General features: G+C 33.7%; 2 protein-coding genes and 1 long non-coding RNA gene across 3 annotated transcripts; 1 reads left to right on the top strand and 2 right to left on the bottom strand.

The window, feature by feature from the left end:
* The first annotated feature begins 253 nt into the window (after nt 1-253).
* LOC118484701 lies at nt 254-1,141 on the top strand. The gene is made up of 2 exons (XR_004874088.1): nt 254-829; nt 959-1,141. It is a non-coding gene; the product is annotated as an uncharacterized LOC118484701 (long non-coding RNA).
* A 1,501-nt stretch (nt 1,142-2,642) lies between these two features.
* On the bottom strand, nt 2,643-4,262 carry LOC118484700 (nodulin homeobox-like). The gene is made up of 4 exons (XM_035980541.1): nt 4,202-4,262; nt 3,662-4,019; nt 3,529-3,563; nt 2,643-3,023 (listed from the first exon to the last, which is right to left on the bottom strand). The coding sequence occupies exons 1-4, from the start codon at nt 4,243-4,245 to the stop codon at nt 2,669-2,671; spliced, it is 792 nt and encodes a 263-aa protein (XP_035836434.1). The 5' UTR covers nt 4,246-4,262; the 3' UTR covers nt 2,643-2,668.
* Nucleotides 4,263-5,901: 1,639 nt separating this feature from the next.
* LOC110892895 (nodulin homeobox-like) lies at nt 5,902-10,684 on the bottom strand. The gene is made up of 11 exons (XM_022140031.2): nt 10,637-10,684; nt 8,714-8,836; nt 8,445-8,603; nt 7,953-8,036; nt 7,723-7,848; nt 7,428-7,634; nt 7,147-7,266; nt 6,972-7,067; nt 6,749-6,886; nt 6,269-6,533; nt 5,902-6,044 (listed from the first exon to the last, which is right to left on the bottom strand). The coding sequence occupies exons 1-11, from the start codon at nt 10,682-10,684 to the stop codon at nt 5,902-5,904; spliced, it is 1,509 nt and encodes a 502-aa protein (XP_021995723.2).
* Nucleotides 10,685-11,161: the final 477 nt, after the last annotated feature.

Here is an 11,161-nt window from a genome sequence, read left to right as displayed (position 1 = left end):
AGATTACGCGCTTTTTTACGTAACCAACGGTTAAAACACGACAACAACGACTACCGATACTACTTCATATATTTTTAAATCTAAAATTTTATTTTAAGACGTCTCGTGGAGCTCGAGTTCGTAAATAGATCTCGTAGAAGTAACGGGCCGTTTAAATACGAGGATTGGGCTTGTGAGCCTTGGGCCCAAGCCCATTAAGAAAATAACCCTAAGTGTATAAATGGTAACAAACCCTAGATCCTTTCAATTTTTACACAGCCGCTCCCATGATCTTTTCCCTTTCAAATACCCTCTAACCTTATAATCACTATTTTTTTTTTGAAACCAGACAAACACATGACACACATACAAGATAGAGATGATGAACTCTTCATCTCCTGCCCTCCCTCATTTCAACCCTAGACAGCACCCTTTCCTCCGTCCACTCTCCTCTCCGGCGACCGAAGACCGGAGCTCCGGAGACTCCCCCTTGGCCGATGACACGCACATCGACGCACGAGATGAGAGAGAGGGCGGAGACGAAGAGCAACGACGGCAGTGCCGCCGTTGTCTCCGACGATGTTGGGTTCCGGGTTCGTGTTTTCATTGTTTTAAATTTGTTTCCGATCTGGTTTGAGTTTGGGTTCCAGTCTTGGGTTTGGGTTGGTTTCGGGATCGGTGAAGATAATAATCGACGATGACGATTTCGGTAATGGTGATTACCGACGACGACAGTGGCCGACGACGACGACAGTGACGAGATCAGATGAAGACGATGATGTTTCGAGGGCCGGCGACCGGAGACGCCGCTCACGGCGGCGGTCTTTATCTCCGACCGACAAACTTCACGGTAAACCCTCCTGTTTGCGAGAAATTTTTATTTCAGTAAACCGGATGCTATATCAGATCTAGAGTATGGATCTTGTTCATTTAGCTTAGAGTATACAGGCTAATCTTGTTGTGTTGCGTTTGTAAAAAGATGATTGTCTGATATTTATCGGCATCAATGGAGAAGTTGTTGACATGTTGCTTGGCACCTCCACTTCAACCATCCGTGTGTCGGATATGCAAGCAAGAATGAATCTATGTTGCCATTTGGATTTAGATTTCGATTGGGAATGCGATTCAACCATTTGTGTGTCGGATATGTAATTTTATTTTCTTTATGCTCGTAGATTTTATACATTTTTTGTATTTAAGTTTGTATAAATTTATGATTAATGTTAATGAATTTTTATAGTTTTTGGTTTTATCTGCTTTTGTATCCGCTCTCTCGGATATTTTATAAATAGAATAAAACTAGAAAAAATATTAAATTTCGTAACAATTGTGTAGCAAAAATTAAAAATTAACTTCCGTTAAATGGGTAGGAAAATGCGTAGCAATTTGTGACAGCCTTTTTCTGTTAGAAATTGGTAGGAAAATGCGTAGAAAATGCATAAAGAAACCAGTTTTCTATGAGTGGTTTAACTACATATGCATTTCGTCACAAATTAGTAGAAAATTAAATTTCGTGATAATTGTGTAGAAAAAATATAAAAATTAAATTTCGTGACAATTGTGTAGCAAAAATTAAAAATTAACTTCTGTTAAATGGGTAGGAAAATGCGTAGAAAATGTGTAGCAATTTGTGACAGCCCTTTTCTGTCAGAAATGGGTAGGAAAATGCGTAGAAAATGCGTAAGAAACCAGTTTCCTACGAGTGGTTTTCCTACATATGCATTTCGTCACAAATTCGTAGAAAATCGCGAGTTGTGACGCATTTCCTAGGAAAAATGGTGTCAGAAATTTTAATTTTTCTAGTAGTGCAGAGTATGCTATATATATAAATCTTGATAAAATACAAGTTGTAAACTGAGTTTATCTCAAAGAACAGAAACTAAAAATGCACTACAACACCCTTAATTTTTAAACTGAAATGTAGCAAGTTCCTAAATAGTGTTCCATCTCTTTATGCATCAACTATCTATGCAAATGGATTCCTCCCAGCAGCTGTGACACATGTTTCCTGACTTTAACTGTCTAGAAAAGTATATAGATCAGTCAGTATAACTTAGTTATGCATAGAGGTAGCAAAATGGGCAACAACACTATTGTTAAAATAATAATCTAACTTTTCTTAATAAATCACCAGTTCGACCGCTTGCCTAGTTGGGTGATAGGTCAAAACTGATAATTTTCAACTGTCGAAATGGGTCATTTTTCAAAAATTATAAATAAATAGTGTGTCAAATGTGATTATAAAATGACATTGTTTCAGTAATAATCCAAATTTTCAATGAAAGGATAAAGAAGTTTAATCTATTAGAAATACAGTTTGGGCCACTTTCGACCCATTTGACCTGTTTCCTTTCAGGCTAGTTTTATTAATGTTTAAACCCATTAATTAGGGATTTAACATAACCTTATATTGCCACATTTACTCAAATATCCACACTACAACATATATATAATATATATGTGTGTTGTCAAATAGCCCTTTGGGGCGCGCCCCATTGATCACCTTGCGCCTTTGACACCTATGATATAATATATATATATATATATATATATATATATATATATATATATAGAGAGAGAGAGAGAGAGAGAGAGAGAGAGAGAGAGAGAGATAGATAGATAGATAGATAGATAGATAGACAGAGAGATATACATACCAGGAAGAAATGTTAATCTGTCATCTAGTCATCTACTGACTGATCAAAATAAGTCGGCTGGAATCCCACAATATCCTTGTTTTACCAAGGATCACTCTCGCCTGAAGAAATGTGGTCATGATATCAGTTGGGTGCGGGAGCGGGCTGCCGTCCCACACCTCAAGATTCGTAACATCCAACAAACATAGCTTTAATTCATCCAAATTCTTTCCAAACCATACACCTCTGATTTGATGTATCTTTCCTCTTCCGATCTCTTCACCACCAGCATCTGTGAACATAACAGTTTGCCCAACCTTACGTTCAAAACGATTTGTGGGGACTGCAACGTCTTGGGTGAGTTCCATAGCAGCTTCGCGGGCTCGTTTGGCCTTGCGGTTACTCAACCTGATGGTATATGCATGGGTTGATTTGGGTTATGCTTTATCTCTAATGGGTAAAAATGCGTAAAACTAAAAACAAAATAGCTAAAAAGAAAACAGGTCGAATGGGTTGAGTTGGTCAAAGTGCATTACTAATGAATAGCAGTATTAACTATACTGAATCTGTTTATTTACAATAACATAGTTCATCACATAATTAAATATAACATAGTTCATAAAAAGCAATGATAAAATTAGGTTCATCAATAATAAAATAAAATAGTTCAACAATAAAAAAAATGCAAATTGGACTTAAATAATGTAATTTGGCTGTTTTGGCGAATAATAATCCAACTGAGTTTATTCTCACTAGTGGTGAAAAATAACTTAAGGGAGTTAAGTTTTTTGACCCGTTGCCAAACCAAACTGATGCGTCGTTTTTTCATCTATACAAAATTCGGTATACTTCAGATTCTTGACTACCACATATGATATTCTATTAAACAATAATTCAGGACAAGCTTTCTTACCAATTCTTTACTTGGGTTGCGGTAACTTCTGAGCCCTGCAAAAGAAGATTTTCAAAATTAAAAAAAAAAAAAGATTTAATAAAAAAATAGAAAGCTTAAATCAAAAACTAAAAAGTATTAATTTGTTACATACATGAAGACTCAATTCAGCGGCCAAACGATGTAAAGAACGGTCTGCCATCCGCAAAACAGGCTGATGAAGTAAAGCCTCTTCAATGATATCAATTTGCTCATCATTCATTATGCTTCTTCTCCTGTTCTTTTGGTGTGTTTCCTCATTTCGAAACTCTTCAACCTCTGTGACGCTGCTATTAAATGGTTCAATGTTTGGATCCCCACTATTTTCACCTAAATCTATCCTTCTGCTTCTTCTCCTTTTCTTAATCGGAAGTGTTACGGATGGGCCCTCTTCATGGTTACCTGTTGTGTCATGTTCATTTGAAGATGGGCTTTGAGGTGTAGGTGGTTTCTCCAGTTGACTAATGAACCACCTGTTTCAGTATCATTGATATATAAATAACCATAAGTCAGATGAATTATACTTATAATGTATACAACAGCATAAATCGTTTGTTTAAAGATTTAGATTATGATTATAATAATATTATTTTTGTAATCATAATTAACACATTAGTTCATAAAAAGTTACTTAAACTGACCAAAAAAAATTCACCTGAGAACATTCACATTTTCTTCCTGTAGATAATTAGGCGTCATAGATTCTGCATAAGCTGATAAGGAATCTGCAACACACAGATGTTATATAAACAAACCACATTTATTTCTTATAATGATGACATAAATACATACGCATTATGCATTTATTGGGGTTGTATTTATCTCAAATGAGCCGAATAAAAAATAGCTAAAAGGGCAACGGGTCAAACAGGTTGAAGCCACCAAGCATCTATATTTTAAACATTTGACCCTCTAAATTGTTTTATTCAAAAATTTAGATTACTTTTGAAATAATATCGTTTTTATGATTACAAACCAACACTTCAAGTTCTTTATATAGAATATTACAGGGTCTACATATTCACACACCCTAGTCCCTATTTACACACCCTCGTATACGCCTCGTATAGGTCTATACGTAGCGTATAACCTTTTTCAATTTCCAAGAGAATCTCTGATTATGTCATATTTTGTCTTATATGCCTCGTATAGGCCTATATGGGGCGTATACTCGAAAAAGACCATTTTACCCCTGAATTAGGCCTAGACTGGGGGCAAAACAGGGCTATAATGGTCTTTTTTTGCCTCTCTTATATGCCTAGTATAGGCCTGTATGAGGCGTATGTATATAATGTAAATTACCATTTTACCCCTGAATTAGGCCTAGACTGGGAGCAAAACAGGGCTATAATGGTCTTTTTTGCCTCTCTTATATGCCTAGTATAGGCCTGTATGAGGCGTATGTATATAATGTAAATTACCAATTTACCCTTGAATTAGGCCTAAACTGGGGGCAAAACAGGGCTATAATGGTCTTTTGGACCCCACTATACGCCTAGTCTAGCCCTATATGGGGCATATATTTTTAATTTTTTTGTTTTCTCTTTTTAATATCCATAACACTAATATTAATTATAAAAAACTCATATTAATATCAATAACACTAATATTAATTATGAAAAACTCATATTAATTATAATAACACTCATATTAATTATAAAAAACTCATATTAATATCAATAACACTAATATTAATTATAAAAGAACTCATATTAATTATAATAACTCTAATATTAATTATAAAAACTCATGTTAATTATAATAACTCTAATATTAATTATAAAAAAAACTATTATTAATTATAATAACTTGTATATGCCTGTAGGTGTAGTATAGGTCTCGCATAGGACTATAGGTGTGGTTTAGATCTCGTATAGGCCTATACAGGTGTTGTATCATATCATGTACTTGTTATTTTTATTTATTTAAAATAGAAAACTTGTTTTTGTATAAAAGTTTGCTAAAACGATTAATATTGTATAAAATGTTTGTTAAAAAAAACCTTATATACGCCCCATACAGGCCTATACGTGGCATATATGGGGCAGAGGTCATATATGAGACCTATACGAGGGGTCCTATACGCCACGTATAGGCCTATACGAGGCATATAGGAGCAGTCAAACCAGAACTCACATGAGTCAGACACTGAGTTTGATGTAACCCTATATGCCTCGTATAGGCCTATACGAGGCATATATGAGGCAAAGGGTGTCTAAATAGGCAGATAGGGTGTGTGGATAGTTTCAGCCATATCATAATGCACAAGAAAGTGTTTATGGGTCAACCGACCCGGCCAATAGTGAAAAGTGACCCGTTACCCAACCCACCCATCTTGGCATCTCTAACTTCTTATCAGTTGAAGGAAGTGTTGAAATCGAAATATATACATAGGTTTTTTCTTGCGGCATCTGTTCTGTCAGCAGCACCACCAGGTAACTCAGAAGATTCCGTTTGCAAGCACTCGAGAAACCCATTGATAAAGCCAGCATTGTCCTCTGCACAAAGAGAGATATTGGTCAAGAACATGCTAAATCGTTCTAATCAGAATATTTGGCATACTAATCCTTTAGAAAGAATCTGTATCAAAAGTACACGTTTTCACCCGTTATTTGTTTTGACCGTTAACAAATGCATATACTGATGAAGTGATGATATATATGAGAACAATTACTTTTTCATAAAGTTGTGCTCACATGTAAAAATCGGCTAGATTATTTACCTTCGGGGTAACATGTGAGATTGGCTAGAACTTGGACCAGTAACGATGACCTCTGAATCGCGTAAGGCGTTTGAGGAGCCTGACAGTTACTCCAAGTAGAATGTTGGACGTTGAATTCTGAGGTCAAACCCAATACATGACCAGCTGCTAATGTGGGATTAAAATCCACAACAATCTCCTCTTCAGCAGGCTCAGGATCATAGGAACACCAAGTGGATAAGAACTCTCTTTGAGGCTGTGAAAGCACTCGGGTCAAAAGTTCTGTCTGCATGGATGTACAACAACATTTACAAATTCGACAAAGTTGTGAAAGCACTCATGTTCGTTCATTTAACTAAACAAAAGAAATTTCTTGTTCGTGTTCATTCATTCATTAAACGAACGAACACAAACGAACTTCCTGCTGAATGGTTCACGAATAGCTCGCTGAACATTCCTTTGCAGCCCTACAAATAAGTAAACATATTTATAAAAGCTTACCAAGTTACGGACTATGAAAATTTTGAATCCAGAAGCACCAGAGAATATTTCTGTTAGCTTCATTGCATTAAGTAGCAAAAGTCCATTTGTTTGGCTTTTCAAATCCCCATCACACATCGTATCTAGCTCTTCAATCACCTAAAGAAGTTTGTATATGTATAAGCATAATGTCCACTAATAATTTTCAAAAAAATCTAAATTATAAGAGATTTGAAAAGTTAACCTTCAAAACTGTTGCCTGAGCAAAACCCTTGCTTTGAGGGGTGCTGGAAGCCATATCCACGAAAGATGAGCTTTCGGCTTGACAAAGAAGTAGCATCTGGAGAAAAAATCGTTGAAAGTAACTAAAAAAGCATTGAACAAAATAAAACATGATACAATAATATCTAGACGCTTACGATAGATAAAACTTTTGCTTTAAGCCTATTAACCACACTTTCAAGAATTGGATCATCATGCTGTGGCAGGTTTAAGGTGTCTTGAACCAACCGAAAAACAGCACCTCCTCCACATAGTTCCTGGAGAACAACATAAAATAATCAGTGTTAAATATATAGGAAGAAGAAAAAAAAAAAACTTTGGTAAATGATTAGGATGTTTCAAGCATTGAGAAGAAGAAAAAACTCTGGTCAACCCTTTGACCCATTTGACTCGTTTATAAGCTATTATTTTATTTGACCTTCTTTTCAACGAGGCGCTCCCGAAATAACAGTTGTTTGCATAGTGATTGAATAAACTGTACAGATGATTCACAAAGATGGAAGAGACAGTAGACTTCATTATTGGACTGCATGCGAGAGTTAATACACTGTGTTGTCGGCTTCGCTTGAAGAAGATTAATAGTTAAACGGACAGCAGTAAGAGCTGCCGTTGTGAAGTCGACAACCTGACAAACAAATGTAATCATCAGCCACCCATTTCGACAAAAGATTTCAATACAAAAAGCTATAATGCAAATATAAAGATTGTGTCACCTCAGGATGTGCAAGTAGAACATCAGCGATGTCTTTCCACTCTGACGAAATGAAGGCTTTAAGTAAATACATACTATTAGACAACAGCGCTGAGTACAGGACCATCTGGCTTAGACCATTAATTTTCTGTAACACCAAAGTTATGTTTCAGTTCTATTTAACAAAGTTTTTTTTTTTTTTGAAAAAAAGTAAAAAAAAAAAAAAAGAAAATGTAAAGAAAAGAGTTAAACCTTTCCTAACTGACTAAGAGCACGAATCATGTTAAATATGGTATTAAGCATCTCTTGTTGTACAACCATATCTTCAACGAAAACCTACAGCATGAAAAATTAGTTACTGAAATGAAAAGGACAAAAGATTTTTTAAAAAATAGCATATGAAAATAAGTATTATAAGTACAGTTATTTCCTACTGCATCTAAACTTGTCTCACATGATGCACGTACTTTTGAAACTAACTAAATAACTACGTGCATTATAGACAAGTTTAGGGACTTTGATATACCAAAATTGGTTGATGGACCTTTTCGTATATTTTTACAAGTTTAAAGACTTCAAAAAGTACCAAATCAGAATAAAATTAAATTGAAAATTGGTTGATGGACTTTTTCGTATATTTTTACAGATATAAAGACTTCAAAATTGGTTGATGGACTTTCTCGTACAAAATAAGAAAGCATGTTTGTTTCCGTGGTATAGATAAATTGAAAAAAAATTACTAACCCGCGCAAGTGTTGAGTGGTGGGATGCAATATCACATAGAGTATGCAATAACTTTAAACCACTTAACAAATTTTTGAAATGCTGCTCATCTGGCTTAAGTGATGGTACAATATCTTTTATGTGCTGGACAAGAAGTCTTCCTAGATTTTCCACATTTATCTGAAACATCAAGATGTAAATCACATTTACAAATAGACACTCAGCAAAGTTTTATGAATAATTAAATAATATAAATGATTAAAATTATAATTAAAATAAAATCTACCAACCTCAATAGATGATCCATTTATAGTATATTTAATGATACCATTTTTGGCATCTCTTATTAGCTTGCCAAGATCTTTTGAACTTAATACATGAAGCTTTTTGACAGCAGAAGTTAAATCAAGTTGCTGCATATCAAAAGTATTCTACAAGTCAGAATATGTGAACATCAGTGAGTTAGATGGACTGAGAATAGAACTCTATGGCTATTTGAAAACAAATTGAACAGTCACATCACTAAAACAATTAATATCAATCAACTGTCACAAGCCTATAATCGCAATCATTTTGAATAAAAATCTATTTTTCTGTCCTAGCCAATAACCGTGATTATGTATAATCTACATATTTTAAACTCACAAGACGAATCATATATCTACCTAAAGTTGCTCCTAATAGGTGACTGTGAAAAGAGTGAGTGATGCAACTTATAAGGAAATGTTTGGATTTGTGTTTTGAGAGTGATTATATGATATTAATTTGATAATCATAATCAAACAATCAGTTGTAATATGATGATCCATTGATAATGTTTGGAAAATTATGATTTAGCATACCAATAGATAAAATGGTCAAAAGAGACTTTATAAGTGAAAAAGTAGCAATAATAAAATAAATGAGTTTCGAAACAAAAATCTCTATATTGATCATGTTCACAGTCCGGGCTTTGATGGTTTTTAAATTAAACAATGAGCCAAACTGTTGGTAACGATTTTTGATAATTGTATATGGAACCACACCGTTCCTAACGGTTTAGCTTTGGTTTGGTTTCATGTTTGGACTTATTGGGCCTTTATGGTATAACATATTCTATATAGAAATTGAGTTTGGTAGACAAGGATGATTGAACAATGATACTTTGGTTGGTTGGTTTGGCCTAAATACGCAATAAATTTCATAAATTAATAGGTAAACCACATATCAATGTGAAAATTTACATAAAAAATGAAAAAAAAAAAAAGAACCAACTGTTAAGGCAAACCGAAAACCCAAATGAAAAATTAAAAATCTAAGAGTCAAACTTTGAAAATTAATACTTTTTAAATAACCGCTCAATATATAACCATAACCTTTTTATAAAACCTTTACAGTTAAGCGGGTTAACGAGTCAACCTGTTTATTAACCCGATCGTGTCCGAGCTTACATGTTTAATAATGGGCTATATTATGCAACCCAAAACCTTATTATTTAATTATTGTCTACATGTTTCAATCAGGGGTGTTCGCATGCCGGTTTTGACGGCTTATTGTTTAAGCCGCTGGTAACGATTTTTTATATCAAAAACAAAATCTTTGAGATTTAAAACAGAACCATTACTAATGGTTTGGTTTCGGTTTAGTTTTATGGTTTAGGCTTTATTGGGCCTTTATTTAAAATGAATAGTATATAAAATAAAAGTGCAAAAATAGAAGTCGTCGAAATTTAATCAAGTTCGTTTTTTTTTCGTAATACAAACTTAAATAGGATGCCAAAAAATAGAAGTTTAAAAAAGGTTGTCCATCCAAAATAACCAGAATAAAAATAAAAGCTTAATCTAAAATACCTAAACGAAGTTTTTAATGTTGTATAGCAGCCAAAGCTTAAGATAAAATACATATAGATAACATAAAGCCCAATAATTCCACTTCAAAGTTCAAATATAATTTTTTTGAGCCAACTAAATCACCGGATAAGCATCCCGTCAAAAACCGACCTATAAAACCAAACTGATGACCAGTTTGCACTTGCGATCTTTCATGGTTTATAACCGAACTATGACGTTCGCAATTTTAACCCAGTAAGAAATTTTCACCCAGTTTTATACCAAGGGTTTTATAAAATAAAAAATACATATCTTTTTCAAAACCGTCTGTCATAACCCTCTTCTTTTATTGAAGATTAAAAAAAATCATTAATAGATAAACAAACTAATAAAAACATTACTCACTGGTGTAACCTCTTTCCTGCATGGTCCCATCACCTTTTCAGCCACCATTTTATTTTTTTAATAGCAGAGCTGAAGAGAAAAAACACAAAAAAAATATCAGAAAAAGACACATTTGAATGATTAAACAATAACAATTTATGATTCTTGACAACAAAACAACATAAACCCTAGATTACCGTCTACAGACAAAAAATAAACAAGAAATTACTGACAAAAATACAACCAAAATCAACAGATCTTTGTAAGAATATGTTGATCGAAAACAAATGGGTTCGTCCAGATTACAGGGCATTGTAGTGACTGGAATTGAGTGTGCTAACTTGCGCTACATCACCCACATGTTTAACATGAGCATTTAATGTACAAAAAGTTACTAATTTAAATAAAATGATTGTTATTTTTAATATATATTATTTTTTTATAAAAAATCAACTAGTTTTATAAAAATATATATTTATAGTGTGATTGAATTAATTAATTTTACTTTTATAAATAAAAGAAAAGGAAGGGGGATAATGAGGAAAA

Source organism: Helianthus annuus, chromosome 12, assembly GCF_002127325.2.
Source record: "Helianthus annuus cultivar XRQ/B chromosome 12, HanXRQr2.0-SUNRISE, whole genome shotgun sequence".
Lineage (NCBI taxonomy): Eukaryota > Viridiplantae > Streptophyta > Magnoliopsida > Asterales > Asteraceae > Helianthus > Helianthus annuus.
This window is presented reverse-complemented; position numbering and strand designations above follow the sequence as displayed.

Excerpts from the sequence above, each read along its gene's own strand:
- LOC118484700 (XM_035980541.1), bottom strand. The coding sequence starts at position 4,245 with ATGACGCCTAATTATCTACAGGAAGAAAATGTGAATGTTCTCAG. Across the intron at positions 4,020-4,201 it reads GAAAATGTGAATGTTCTCAG|GTGGTTCATTAGTCAACTGG; the intron begins GTGAATTTTTTT and ends ATACTGAAACAG. Across the intron at positions 3,564-3,661 it reads CCGCTGAATTGAGTCTTCAT|GGCTCAGAAGTTACCGCAAC; the intron begins GTATGTAACAAA and ends CTTCTTTTGCAG.
- LOC110892895 (XM_022140031.2), bottom strand. The coding sequence starts at position 10,684 with ATGGTGGCTGAAAAGGTGATGGGACCATGCAGGAAAGAGGTTACACCA. Across the intron at positions 8,837-10,636 it reads GCAGGAAAGAGGTTACACCA|CAACTTGATTTAACTTCTGC; the intron begins GTGAGTAATGTT and ends TTTGATATGCAG. Across the intron at positions 6,045-6,268 it reads TCTCACATGTTACCCCGAAG|AGGACAATGCTGGCTTTATC; the intron begins GTAAATAATCTA and ends CTCTTTGTGCAG.